The sequence below is a fragment of the Uloborus diversus genome, chromosome 1, assembly GCF_026930045.1.
Source record: "Uloborus diversus isolate 005 chromosome 1, Udiv.v.3.1, whole genome shotgun sequence".
Classification (NCBI taxonomy): Eukaryota; Metazoa; Arthropoda; class Arachnida; order Araneae; family Uloboridae; genus Uloborus; species Uloborus diversus.
Window position 1 is genome coordinate 158,764,679 of NC_072731.1, and position 15,203 is coordinate 158,779,881.

General features: G+C 33.6%; 1 protein-coding gene across 1 annotated transcript in view; it reads left to right on the forward strand.

Annotated features, from left to right (window-relative positions):
* LOC129233168 (ubiquitin thioesterase zranb1-B-like) overlaps nt 1-15,203 on the forward strand; it is a 60,733-nt gene that overhangs the window by 29,658 nt on the left and 15,872 nt on the right. Inside the window, exons 9-10 of the mRNA XM_054867240.1 lie at nt 1,190-1,388; nt 12,698-12,942. Coding sequence (XP_054723215.1) covers nt 1,190-1,388; nt 12,698-12,942 — 444 coding nt within the window. The remainder of the gene's footprint in view (nt 1-1,189; nt 1,389-12,697; nt 12,943-15,203) is intronic.

The window sequence follows — 15,203 nt, forward strand, 5'->3', positions numbered from 1 at the left end:
CTACCAAAAACACTTCACTACCCACACACACACGCCTCTAAAAAATCAAAGGTCCAGTTTAGAGAAAAAATAAAAGTGGTTTTAAACATCTTTCATATCCAGCTTTTAGGGATATGAGTTTCAAAAAATTAAAAATGGTCGAGCGCACCCATCCGTCAAACCTGTATAGGTTTACCCTATTGGCAAAAGCAATAGCACCTGCTTTACTAGCAAAAAAAAAAATTGAGAAATAATTGATTCTGGAATGTCAGCACCACAGTATAGAATTGATTATTGATGCCATTTTTAATAAATGCAGTTTCTATATTTCTGCACCAAAATAACTTCTCTGTAACAGATTTAAGGCCTGCTAGGAGTTTATTCATAAGGATAAATGCATTACAAAACTATATAATAAGGAAAAGTGGCCGATGTAAAGCACTATAGAAAAAATTGCACTTAAAAAATTGCTGTATGACGCAAGAGATGATTATTGAGAATTTCTTGAACTGATTTTAAATATTATTCAAATGTTAATTGAACAAGTACCACTAAAAATTTTGTACCACTTATTTTCTTATGTATTGGAACCAAATAGGACAGTAAGGCTCAAAAAAATTTTCACCTTCAAAATTTTGGACCAACCTGCTGGGTAAGTTTTTCTCACCTGTGATAAATGGCGTCGGTGAAAATAGGGTTTTACTGTCCTGAGAAAGTTTTAGTTTCCTCACCTGAAAAAAAATAAAAAGCTATTTGACTTCATTGGTAAAGTCAAACGAGAATGTTGTCATTTGACTTTACCAGTCATTTAGGGGATCAGGAGGCAGTAATTTCACCTGCCTCTGAGATATTAATGTACAGTATAATGTCCTGAAGGGGGGGAATTATTAACATTGCAAATATACACTGCAGGCCTCTGGGGAAGGGCCCTTCAGATTTTGCTGCAGGGGGACCCAAAATTTACAGATCCATACCTGCTCTGCTGTAAAGGGATGTATCATTGTATCAAGTGGCAATATGATTTAAAGGACTGATTTTATGTGTTTATGTAACTTTAATTTTTGTTGAATTTTTGAACTGTCTTTTTTGTGTTTGTATTCTGAGTAATGTTCTTGCAAATTTTTCAATTTTGAAAGTGCATAATTTGAAATAAAGCTTTTGATCAAAAAAGTATAGTCTGAAGGTTCTCTTTTGAACATGTTTTTCTTAGAATTAGAAGAAGAGTCACCTATTATAAACTGGAGCCTTGAACTCACAGAAAGATTGGGCTCTAGGCTTTATGCTCTTTGGAATCGAAGTGCTGGTGACTGTCTTCTAGATTCTGCACTTCAAGCAACATGGGGAGTATTCGATCGTGATAACACTTTGCGAAGAGCTTTGGGAGAAAGTTTGTGTGAAGCAGCTGCTGTGTAAGTATTGATGTGAATTTAAAAAGTGTATGCAACTGATGTATTACAAATATAAAACTGAAATTCCACATCATAGCATTTATTTATTGATTTTACCTTGCATCATCAATATTTCCGGGACCAGATAATATTGATCCAAAAATTTTAGTTGAATTTGAATGTGCAGACGAAATAGTGGATGTTATTTTAAATATTTTCAATGTTTCTTATAACTCAGGGACAGTGCCAGAGGACTGGAAACTGGCTAAAATAACGCCACTCTTCAAAAAAGGGTCTAAAGGTAATGCTGGGAATTATAAACCAATAAGTCTGACTTCAGTGGTTTGTAAGATTTTCGAAAATTTAATCAAAATTAATATTATGAATTTTTTAGAGACTAATAGTCTGTTGACTAGTTTGCAGTATGGGTTCAGGAAAGGTAAATCGTGTGCTACTAATTTATTGCATTTCTATGATAAGGTTATTTTGGCTTTAGATAAAAAAAAGTGTGTGGATGTTGTTTATATTGATTTTCAAAAAGCTTTTGATAAGGTACCGCATGTTGCTCTATTCCTATATCTGCAAATCAGCTGATATAGGAATAGGAAGGAAAAACTTTACTTTGGGTTAGAAATTGGCTGACTGGAAGGAAACAGAGTAGCTGTTAGGAGAAATTTTAAATAGAGTGATGTTTTAAGTGGGTTAGTCAGGGTTAAGTTTTAGGGCCTCTCTTGTTTATTATTTTTATGAATGACATCAATGAGAATATTTCTGGAAGCATGAATTGTTTTGCTGATGATGCAAAAGTTATGGGGTTTGTAGAAAATGAAGAACAGGTAAAACAGCTTCAAGAGGATTTAGATTATATTACTAAGTGGGCGGATGAGTGGGGTATGGCAGTTAATGTAGGGAAATGTCAAGTGCTACACTTAGGTCACGGAAATAAGCGCACAAGTTATAGTTTACAGGGTTCAGTCATTAGTCAGGCAGAAAATGTTATTGATCTGGGTATCTTAATAAATCAGGACTTCAAATTTAGTCAACAGTGCAGCATTGCAAGTAACAAAGCGAGCAGAATGCTTGAGTTTATCAATAGATCTATTTCAAACAAATCTAAGAAGGTTATTCTGCCTTTATATAGGAGTTTAGTAAGACCCCGTTTGGAGTATGCTGTGCAGTTTTGGTCGCATTATCTGAGGAGAGATATTTGTGTATTGGAAAGGGTTCAAATAAGGGTAACTAGACTAGTAAGGGGACTTTCAGATTTAGATTATGATACCAGACTTAATAGACTTTTCTAAAGACAGAGTGAAATTTTCAAAAACTTTGAAGAACTCGACTCCCCCCCCCCCCCTCCCGTAAAAAATATTGCAACATGAAAACAGAAATTATTGAAAAGAAATATTTAAAAAGTTTCCTTTTTTTTAAAAACAATTTTTTAGCTTTAAAATGTGTTGTCAGTCGAAAATATTTGGAAATTTCGGATCACAAACACCCCTTAAGGGAACACAGCCCTGGCTGGTTCTTAGTGTATTTTAGAGTTTAATTCATTCTCAATGCTATGAATAAATACTAATTATAAGCCTAAACCAGGGGTAATACCAAATGACACAAGCAGAGAAATTTAAACATTTTATTTTTTACATATTAATATTAATTGGTTACTTTAGTAAGACGAAATACTTTGAGTGAGGAATGAAACTTGAACAATATTTACTTGTATTTTTCATAAGCAAGGACTTTTTTTGAAAAGTCTTTTTTGGTTTTAATGTTGTTGTAAAAATCCTTACACGCTGATTCAGTATTAATTTTATAAGTCTATGTTTCAAATGACAAAGTAATTATCCAAAATAATCCTTCACAGAACCTGAAGTAAACCGACCGGGACACCGGGATTTTCCCTAAAAACCGGGACTGTCCCGGTCAAACCGGGATGTCTGGCAAGCCTAGCTTAGAGCAAAGAAGGATCAGAGGGGACACGGTTTAGTTATTTAAATTTAACAAAATGAATGATGTTAATGGATTAAATTTTTGCACCGAAAGCAGGACGAGGAGTCATTGTTTTAAGCTATTCAAATCTCAGGCTAACCTGGAAATAAGGAAAAACTACTCCTTTAGTAGGGTTGTGGGCACTTGCAACAGCTTACCGGAAATGGTGGTAATGAGCAAGGGGGTGGATAGCTTTAAGAGGGCCATTGATCTTCATTGGGGACTGATAAATTGACTCGGACCAGCCTAGCTGGGCCAAGGGCCTGTTGCTGGTCTTCACATTTGTATTGCATTGTATTGTATTTTCTGACTTTCGAGTTTCTGTTAATTTAAAGTATTTTAAAAATTGAATGTATTCTTATTATTTTTTTTATTTCTTGCTTTGTGACCACTTTTCAATCAATCCAGCAAAGAGTGACTTTACATCAATAACTTCACTCCTTTCTGCTTTGAAAATAGGCTTCCTCAAAGCCCCAAGACATGAATCTCCCAATTTTTGAAAATGTTTTGTGTGGGGATTGTAACAGCCTTTTCCTGTGAATGAAGTACCATATTAGGATTGGCAATTGTGTTAAAACTGGGGGCTCTGGACCCCCCTCCCCCCTCTGGGAGGCGGGTTGACCCACAACCACCTTTCTACTCAATTTTCGGCAATATTTGAAAAGCATTATAGTTACTTTTATCTTCCTATAATCGTGAGAAGGCATAGAGTATAAACAGGAACACTGTCATCCTTTTGTAGGGATTTTCCATCTTGTGATCAAATTAAATCATCTTTAAATAGAGATTTCACTAACTAAATCATCATTATACAGAGAACCAACTATCCTTTTTTTATTGTGAATTTTTATAACTCATCAAGATTTTTTTGCTAACACTTCAAAGCTTCTTTTTGTTTTTAGATTTAGTGATAAAAGTTTTGCTTTTGGTTTTTGAAAACAAATATATTATTGATGTAACAAATATTGCTGTAGCAAAATGATCTGTCTAGTTCCTTGACATTTGCCAAAAGAGGAATTGCATAAGCAACCAAAGAAGGAAAGTTCTAATCTTTGAAGATTTCATTTTTTTGATTTTTATTTTCACCTTCAAATGTGTATTATGCTTAAATGAGAGGGAACGTACAACTGTAAAATCTCACTCATCAAAGGGAAACTCATTTTGAAAAAATGAAAACTTGGGATTCATAACTAAACACAGTATTTTTTGTAAGTTAATAGTTGTTGTTAATAATTAATATTATCATATTTTCTGCATGATGCAATTTTTGAATAATCAATTAAAAGTATTTTTAACAAAAAACAATAGATTTTTTTGCATATTCATAGATTCCTTTGAAAAAATGCCAAAGCCTAATTTTCTTTACTTCAGTACTGTCAGCCCCGCTTAATCAGCTAACGGATATACGAATACCCCACTTATAAGAATAAAACCTCCTGGAACCAAATATTTCCTAATAGACGCGATGTTAAAGATCCCTGCTCAATCAAATAATTTCCCTAGATAATCGGATAATATTAATTAGGGACGTAGCGAGTACTCGGTAACTACTCGGTACTTGGCCTACTCGGCTAATTTGCCGAGTACTCGGTACTCGGCCAAATTCTGATCAGATACTCGGCCAATACCGAGTAGTTGCAAAAAAATGAATATTGTCCAAGGCAGATACTAAAATATATTTTTAGAAAAAAGAGCAAGCATTATATTTTGCAATCATTTACAATTAAAATTGATAAGTTAAATTTTAAATTTTGAGCATAATGAAGTTTGTAATGCTTCAGAGTCATTCCATTTCAAATCAGGCAGGCAGGTATGAAAAGTGTCATATGACCATCACCGATTTTTTTGAAAAAAATACAGTAGTTACAACTAAGGGACATATGAAATATCCCAAAAGGATTTTGCAAGAAAATTTTTTTTTCTTCAGTTACAGCCTATTAAAATTCTGCATAAAATCCGCCATTTTGGAAAAAACCGGCAAAACACTCCATTTCAAATGGACATTATTTCAAAAGTATTTAGTTGTTCCTGATAAAGGGCACCTTTATTGTAGTTATTAGGCATTAATATCACCAGAATTTCAGTTACTGAAATTATTAGAAATTTTTATTTTACATGCATGCCATGGGTGATAAGGTTACTTTCAAAAAATCATAAAACATTTTATGGGAAAAAATACGGGATGCGGTGTCTACCCACTTGTTAAGCAATATATGGGGTTCAAATGAGCCAATTTTTAGATTTTTAAAAAATGGGTTTTTTGAGTAAAATCACTTCAAAAATCGCTAATTTTTGAAAATTTTCAAAATTTTAAATTTTATTTCCGAGGCTGTATGCATCCAAGGATTGTAATAAAATATGTTATGAAACTATCATATAAGGGCTTTTGACTGCCATCTCCGTTTAGTAAAAAAAACTTTTTTTCATGGAGAAAAAAAATCATAAAATCGGTAAAAATGCAGTTTTTTCGCGACAAAAATGATTTTTTTTCTTTATCAAAAAACCTAACTAAACTTTCAAAAACGATGTCTAGAGGATATATGGGTCTTTATTTATTTTTAGAAAGAAGAATTATTCAAATAGGTTAAATGCTTTTGAAATAATGTCCATTTGAAATGGAGTGTTTTGCCGGTTTTTACCAAAATGGCGGATTTTGTGCAGAATTTTAATAGGCTGTAACTGAAGAAAAAAAATTTTTCTTGCAAAATCCTTTTAGGATATTTCATATGTCCCTTAGTTGTAACTACTGTATTTTTTTCAAAAAAATCGGTGATGGTCATGTGACAGACCCTGTCTGATCTGAAATGGAATGGCTCTTCAATTGAATAAATCTTCACTTTAATGTCCCCAAAGTTGATAAAACTTATTTATGTAAAATTATGCAAAAAAAAGTATAGAAAATATGGAATTTTTATATTAAAAATGGATTTTTGTTACAAACAAAAATTAGTTATAAAAAATTATGAAAATACCTTTGCTTAAAAAATAAAAGGAAATAAAACAACGTTAAAAGCAGGGCTGCGGAGTCGGAAGGAAAATGGCCGACTCCGACCCCGACTCCGACTCCTGGATTTTGAAACGCCCGACTCCGACTCCGACTCCGGATTTTGTTTTAATTGCATTTTTTCAACTCCCTCTCTCCCTTCAGGGGAAGGGAGAAAACCTCTAAACAGAGATTGAAGTATTAATTCCTTTTTATGAAAATTTCGCATTTTGTTTTTTATTATAAACCCAAGACGCATACAACGTCAGAAATTCAATTTAAAAATCAAATTTTCCAATAGTTACGAGTTAAAAAGTGAGATGACTTAAAAATCCCTTTTAAAAAATTTGAAAAGGATTATCTGTAATTTGCTCCCCTTTAATGTTTAACAAATAGACATTGATCAAATCGTGTGCTTTTAATTTTTGAAAGGAAAACAAAAACCTTTTTTTCTAAATCCAAGTTCTTGAGAGGGGGTGGTTTGCCCCGGGTGACACCCATCTGGTAGATGGTAACCAAAGTTAATTTCAGAGTTTATAAAAAAATATAAATACTTTAATTCTGAAAATTTTCGCGAATATATTTTAAATTATATTTCATCAATAAAATTGCAACGAAAATAGGGCGCATATACATCAGGAGCTAATTTTACACAAAATGCGGCGGTATACAAATTTGTACGAATAGCTTTTGCTTACCTATGTTTCTCATTCGCAAAATTTTTAATTTAAATTTTATTTGCTGCTTTAGAGTTAACCTTAATATGAAGATTTTAAGATTAACTGCAATTATTGAGTGTTGTAATCAAGAAATCATTTACACTTATTTTGTTCCATACTTTTTAGTGAGAACCAAGCTTATAAATAGTCTTAATAAAGAAAAAACCATTAGATTATTTCGTCGGATCTTTTGGATTCGTGCTTTCGCGCCAGAACTTTTTTGAATTTGCCGTTCACCCTTAAACGTTTCAACATTAGCTACGGGCCTCAACTTACTAATTTGTTACGTTTCTTTTACTATTTTACAACTGAGATCGAACAAAACACTATATTTCTATTTTTATTTGTAAGTGATTACTTGAAAATGTTAGGCAACAAAACCGTTTGCTGACAGTTGCTATTAGTTAAGTTAAAAAGCAAGCAAACTAGGGGACGGCTACAGAAAGTTCTGTAAGCACTCAAGCTAGCTGATTGCCATAATGGCAGTTATTTTCTCATTAGTATCTTTTCATACATGTAATCGAACCAATTGGAAGTCAGTTTTTAAAAAATGCAAGGAGAGTCAGCAAAAGGGAAAGAAAAAAAGAAGCCCGGAGTCGGAGTCGGCATGTTTTCTAACAACTCCGACTCCGACTCCTTTATCTCAAAATCAGTCCGACTCCGACTCTTCGACTCCGACTCCACAGCCCTGGTTAAAAGCACAGTGCAGGAACACTGCAGACACGTTTTTTGGCATTACAAGGAATTCCTTTTTTAATGCACAACATGGGAGCTCGTGGATTTAAAGGCATCCGACAAAAGTCAGATTTTTTTGTCGAATGTCTTTACATTCTTTAGCTCACATGTTATGCACTGAAAAAGACATTCCTTGTAACGGAGGGGGGGGGGGGGCAGAAACACATGTCTGCAGTGTTCCTGCACATTTGTTGTATTAAAATTATTTATGTTTGGCGGATTAAAACTATACTTGATTGGTATATAAATTTGTTTTATTTCCAACTTGATTAATCATACCTTTTATTTATTTATTTTTAATTTTAAAAATAGTTTTTTTGTAAAATTTTTGACACAAACAAAATTGATTAAGGTGAAAAAACAACGTAAATAAAGCACAAATATTCGAGAAAATGCAGCATATAGCTATTTCAAGGCTACAATGGAGCCTCTTCATCAGTGCAAAAAGCTCACCAACACAACCAGAAGTTGCGAGAGAACTGACAAAAAACCAGGTGGACACCGGTATTTATACCAAAGAGAGCCAACCAATAAGAATACAGGAACATGACAACAAACAACCAATCAGCGAACAGCATGTACGCTCAGGGCTCAAAGCAAGGCAAGAGACAACCAATCAGAAGCCAGGAGACAAAAAGAGTGCGAGACACCAAAGAAACAGGAAAGGCAATTATAGAAATTGCTTCCAAATATCATGAAAAAATGGAGTGCTGGAAAAATCATTGACAAGAGAATGAGAATTTTTCCAAATATGGTAAGCTTCCCAGAAATCGAGGTCATAAACCGAAGAACATTTACAAATAATCTTTGCAGATGAAAAATCAAAACAGTGACCAGAAGTCCAGCAATGCTGAGCGATGGAAGAACGAGCAAGTTCTTTATGCTTAACATAGTTTTCGTGCTCTTTCAGACGGTGCTTGAGAGCACGTTTAGTCTGTCCAACGTAGCCAAGTCCACACTTGCAGGAGATGCTATAAATGTCCCAGTTGCTATGGCAATCAATGGGGTCCTTTAAGTTTGTAAATTTTATCTTATTAACTGGAGAAAAAGCTGTATCGAAACCAAATTTCTTCAAAATCTTTGCAACTTGATGACTAACTTTTGGATAATAAGGCAAAACAATAGTATACGAAGCACTAGAAGCAGAAACCTTTTCAGAATGAGAGGGCTTAATTAACTTATTATAAATTGAATCAATGATGCTAGGAGAATAACCAACCTTCAGACATTCGAAAGTAAGTACCATTGAACACAAAAGTATTCTGTTCAAGACAAACACGAGTAAGTGAAACGAGTTCCTCAATCTCAAAACTAGAAAAATGATGCTCTTGGAGTCTCAATTTAAGACAATCCAATGCCCCAATAACCGGTACATTAGTGAAAAGTGATTTCACGTCAAAAGAAGCCATCGTTAAACCATGAGGCTTAAAATAACGTAACTTCTGAACAAAATGAACAGAATTTCTGACAGTAAAAGAGTTGCTAACCAAAAGAGAAGAGAAGATAGAAACAAAATACTTAGCAAGTTTATATGAAGCAGTACCAATGTTTGAAACAATAGGCCTAAGCGGAATGTCGGGTTTATGGACCTTTGGTAGAGCATAAAATCTGGCACAATGTGCAACAGAAGGAGTTAAAGACCTTTTTGAAGACTCACTGATGATAGGAGAAGATTTCACAACATTTTTAATAAGATTAACCTCTCTAATACTAGGGTCTTTGTGAAGTGTCACATAAGGACCAACCGCAATGAGCTCATTACATTTATCTAAATATGAACTTTTGTCAAGAATAACAATTTGGCCACCTTTATCAGCCTTAGTAACAACTAGATCAGGATCAGAACACAAAACTTTGATGGAAGAATTAGCATGCTTGCTAAAAGTATTTGAAGTCCATTTGGAATTGAAATCCACAGTATTGGCAATGATATGCCTAATAGAGTCCTTTTGAGAAGCAGTGAGAGCACTAAATCTAAAGGCTTTCTCAATTGGAGCAACCAACTTAGGAAAAGAAGGTTTTGAACCAGAAGAAAAATTGTTATTAAGTTTGAGAGCATTAAGCTGATCTGAAGTCAAGTGTTTGGAAGAAAGATTAAGAACAGCATTCTGATTCACCTGAGGGAAAACATCAGAAGCATTATCGGCATAATTTGCGAAAAGAGATTCCAACTTCTTACGATGAATAGACCTATGCTTAGAAGTAGACTGAAGAACCCTGTTCCAACTTTTACTATCAATCAAATCAAAATTAGAGATAGAATTAGAAAGCTTGAGATGTAAATTAAACAACTCATTTTCAATAATGGAAATTTTCTTACGAGTTTCCTGAATAAGAGCTCTTAACAGAGCTAACTTGGAGAGGAAAAGCACTTTGCTAATTTTAGGAGATGAAGAAAGATTACATTTCAAAGAAATAAACTTGGGAATAATTCTCTTTCGTTTACAACAACAAAGAAAGGACAAATGATCCAAAAACCTATACTTCTTCAGTCTAAGAATACAAAACCTATTCACATCAGACATAATAAATGCAAAAAAATATAATCAAAGGCCCGTTTAAGCCGAAGTTAAATGAAAAATTATCATATAAGCTTTGTGCTACATGATTAAGGTGAAAAAACAACGTAAATAAAGCACAAATATTCGAGAAAATGCAGCATATAGCTATTTCAAGGCTACAATGGAGCCTCTTCATCAGTGCAAAAAGCTCACCAACACAACCAGAAGTTGCGAGAGAACTGACAAAAAACCAGGTGGACACCAGTATTTATACCAAAGAGAGCCAACCAATCAGAATACAGGAACATGACAACAAACAACCAATCAGCGAACAGCATGTACGCATGTTCTTCTCATCCTCCAAACCAAAAGTTGACCTCATTCAAGGCTTTTGTGTTCCGTGCTTTGAACATCTGTTCTTCCTCCAATTCTTTAAATGCTGAGCGTTCTTATCTTAAAGCAGTGGCTTTCGATCGTGGTTATTCTCCTAGCATCATTGATTCAATTTATAATAAGTTAATTAAGCCCTCTCATTCTGAAAAGGTTTCTGCTTCTAGTGCTTCGTATACTATTGTTTTGCCTTATTATCCAAAAGTTAGTCATCAAGTTGCAAAGATTTTGAAGAAATTTGGTTTCGATACAGCTTTTTCTCCAGTTAATAAGATAAAATTTACAAACTTAAAGGACCCCATTGATTGCCATAGCAACTGGGGCATTTATAGCATCTCCTGCAAGTGTGGACTTGGCTACGTTGGACAGACTAAACGTGCTCTCAAGCACCGTCTGAAAGAGCACGAAAACTATGTTAAGCATAAAGAACTTGCTCGTTCTTCCATCGCTCAGCATTGCTGGACTTCTGGTCACTGTTTTGATTTTTCATCTGCAAAGATTATTTGTAAATGTTCTTCGGTTTATGACCTCGATTTCTGAGAAGCTTACCATATTTGGAAAAATTCTCATTCTCTTGTCAATGATTTTTCCAGCACTCCATTTTTTCATGATATTTGGAAGCAATTTCTATAATTGCCTTTCCTGTTTCTTTGGTGTCTCGCACTCTTTTTGTCTCCTGGCTTCTGATTGGTTGTCTCTTGCCTTGCTTTGAGCCCCGAGCGTACATGCTGTTTGCTGATTGGTTGTTTGTTGTCATGTTCCTGTATTCTTATTGGTTGGCTCTCTTCGGTATAAGTACCGGTGTCCACCTGGTTTTTTGTCAGTTCTCTCGCAACTTCTGGTTGTGTTGGTGAGCTTTTTGCACTGATGAAGAGTCTCCATTGTAGCCTTGAAATAGCTATATGCTGCATTTTCTCGAATATTTGTGCTTTATTTACCTTGTTTTTTCACCTTAATCATATTGTAGCACAAAGCTTATATGATAATTTTTCACAAACAAAATTGTTTATATAATGTGTAAATTGAATTTCAGCAGGAATTTACGTCTCTAATATTAATCAGCTTTAGCAAACATTTTTATTTAGAAAAATTTTGAATAAATTAGAAAGAAATCAAGTAAAAACAATTATTGTCGTTGAAGGAGAGAAAAACAACATTCACATTTCACCATAACATTTCCGCTGTTCAATTAAATTTTTTTTGCCTTTGTTATTACAAAAAAAAAAAAGTGCAGTCAAACATTAAAATTAAATAACACAAATAAATATACATATTTTAGACGATGAGATATTGATAAATATTAAAAGTAAGATACAGTAGACGAGGAGTAGAAAAAGGGAATCAGAAGAATATTCCCAAAAGACCTTGGGCTAGCAATTTCCTATTATGGAATTTTTCAAAAAATGACACACTGAAAAAGGTGCCAAAGCTTAGACTTTATAACTCAAATTGTAGATTACTTTTTATAATTTCCATATGTACTTGTAATGTATTACTAATTATTGAACTATTTTGTTGTTTGTTTAGCTTATTTCAAAAACTTTTTAGCAATAACATTCACTATTTCCTTTATATAGCTATCAATTTATTATTAGTATTACGTTTTAAAACAAATGTTGTCAATTTGGAAAGGTAAATAAACTTTCCTCGCTTAATCAAATACCCCGCTTAGTATTTTTTGGAACCGACGATATTCGATTAAGTGGGGCCGACAGCAGTGTATGAAATAATTTCAAAAATCCAAAACTTTCATCCATTCTCTCCCTCTACAGGAAAAAAGCTTATTAAATGAAACTACTCATGCATGAAGTTTTTCATAAAATACCATATAATTTAAAAAATATACTTTCTATTACATATGAATTTTTTTAATCTTTAAAGTAGTAATACATTAATAAAATTTTGTGTATGTTTAATATATTTTTTTCATTTTTAGAATCAAAAATTTTCGTTTTCAAATATATTTAGAGCAAATAAATAAGATTCAAACTAATAGCTGCCAAAATATTACAGATTATATCCTCGATGGAAGGAAGCAGAAACCTTACAAGCAAATTTGTTGCAATTTTCCTTGGATGAAACTCAATGGCAAGAAGATTGGGCAATGCTTTTATCGCTTGCCTCTCAACCAGGTTCTGCATTAGAACAAATGCATATTTTCACTTTAGCTCACATACTGCGTAGGCCAATCATTGTTTATGGAGTGAAATATGTGAAGAGTTTTCGAGGTGAAGCACTGGGCTATGCTAGATTTGAAGGTACATTTAAAAGCTTGTTTCTATCATGCTTCCTAGTAAACTAAATAAATATATAAATGAGCAAAGGCATGAGGGGTGAATGACTTAATATTCTGTAAAAACAAAGCTGGTAACATAAATACAAGGTTTTTTTTTTCAAGGTCCGATCGATTACGGAGTGAAAACCAAAAAGTCAAGCCGATTACGCTGTAGGTAGATTTGTTGCACAGTCCCTCAAGTAAGATTGTGCAGTACATCAGGTCGCTGTGGTTATTTCGGAGTACGCAGTAAACGAGGAAACATGCCTCGAACAATTGCGTCTCCCGCTAAGTAGTGTGAAGTGCGTGCTGCAATTTGATTTTTGAATGATGAAGGAAGGGCAATTTAGAACAAACGTAGAGTAATGTTTTCATCAGGCATTGTCCTTCTGCACGACAATGCATGCCCGAACACTGCTGCTTTATCCTAAAATCTCCTGCAACAGTTTTGCTGGACAGCATTTGACCATACTCCATACAGCCCAAACTTGGTGTATCTTCCGATTACCATCTCTTTGGTCTCCTGAAACGCTGGCTAGGAGGACAGACGTTTGGCTCTGACGCCGAGCTGCAGATCAGTGTACAGAATTGACTGAAAGCTTAGGCGGCTGCTTTCTATGACGAGGGCATTGAAAAGTTGGTACCACGCTACGACAAATGTCTCAATCCAAGCAGTGACTATGTCAAAAAGTAGTTGGAAGGTGTATGTACATATTCCAAATAAAAGAGTTTCCGTTGTCTTTGTGGTCTTCATTTCGCGATCGATCGGACCTTGAAAAAAAAAAAACTCTCGTAAGTCAACAAAGAAAAGTTTTTACGTATATCTCGAAAGATCTTCAGGTGGCGCAGAGCAATCTGAAAATCTGAATTGATAAAATTATGCAAAGAAGTATAGGAGGATATAAATTTCAGAACAAAACTGTATGCAATGCATATGCCAATAAGAATGTCTCTTTTTTATAACATTTTTTAGAACCTCAGAAAGATATACTCAATCTTGTGCTTTCTGATTCTCCATCCTATTAATGTGCAATGTTCAGTCTATCATGTCTCAAAAAATGCCAGGAAGACTTTACAGCAGTATTATTTATTTATATTATATATTAGTAGGATTATTTATTTACAGCAACATTTCAGTACAATTCCTGTTCATTTTGTTGTTATAAAACATCGTTTCAGATAATACAGTTAACCACACTGCTCTACTGATCCTTCTGTTTTAAATTTATTTTTTATTGATGATTTCTAAATGATATCGCAGGTACAATAATTAATTGTCAATGCTACAATATTGCTAATTTTACATTTTAAAGATCATTTTTTCCCCCACCCTGTACAAATTACATCATTTTAAAGGTGTCTGCTTGGTCTTGGAGAAGTTAGAGCTTGTACTTTTTAGCCAAAACCAAAATATTTTGCTGGTAATGAAATTTTAATGCTAAATAAATGATTTAACATAGTGTGTGCAGTATCAAGCACTTGTATCTCTTATTCTGATACATGGAAGATAAGTGTATCACCTTTTTATGTTTTATATTATTAATTTTTATTTTCTTCTATATCCAATATGTAGAAGTATTGGATTTGCGCTAATTTTCGAATTTCGACGGATTCAAACATTTTGAGTTGTGCTGAGTCTATTTCGACCATTTTTGGAAAATGTCTGTCTGTGTGTGTCCGCATGTGTGGGACCAGTTTTTTGTGGCTGCTCTACAGCAAAAACTACAGAATTGGATGTTTTCTTCAACTGCAAACTAATGAAAATAACAAAATGTGCTGCAACTTTTTTTTTTTTAAATTTTCTTGAAAAATGAAAAAATTTGTTCTTAAAACTTAATCTTATCCTCATTGCCTTGGACGCAAATGTGCTAAAACTTTTCAACTGAATTATATTTTCATGAAGATTTACTATTTTTAAATTGTTTTCATGCTACAAATTCAAAAAAAATTACTTCTTATTTTGTTGCGTAGCTGCCATGTTTGGTCATTCCCAAGATGGAAGTATACAAGACTTAATGCAATACAAACTATTAAAAACAACCCAAAATATGCCTTTTCCCCCAGATAATTCGTAATTATTTTCTAGAAAATGCAAAATTTTATCTCCAGAACATTTTTTTATTCTAATTATTGATTTAGATGCTTTTGTGCTAAAAACTGACTATTTTGTCTTAATTGTAGTTTTTTAAAGATTATTACCTATTCATAACTACTTTTATGCTACTAATTCAGAAGTCTACTTAT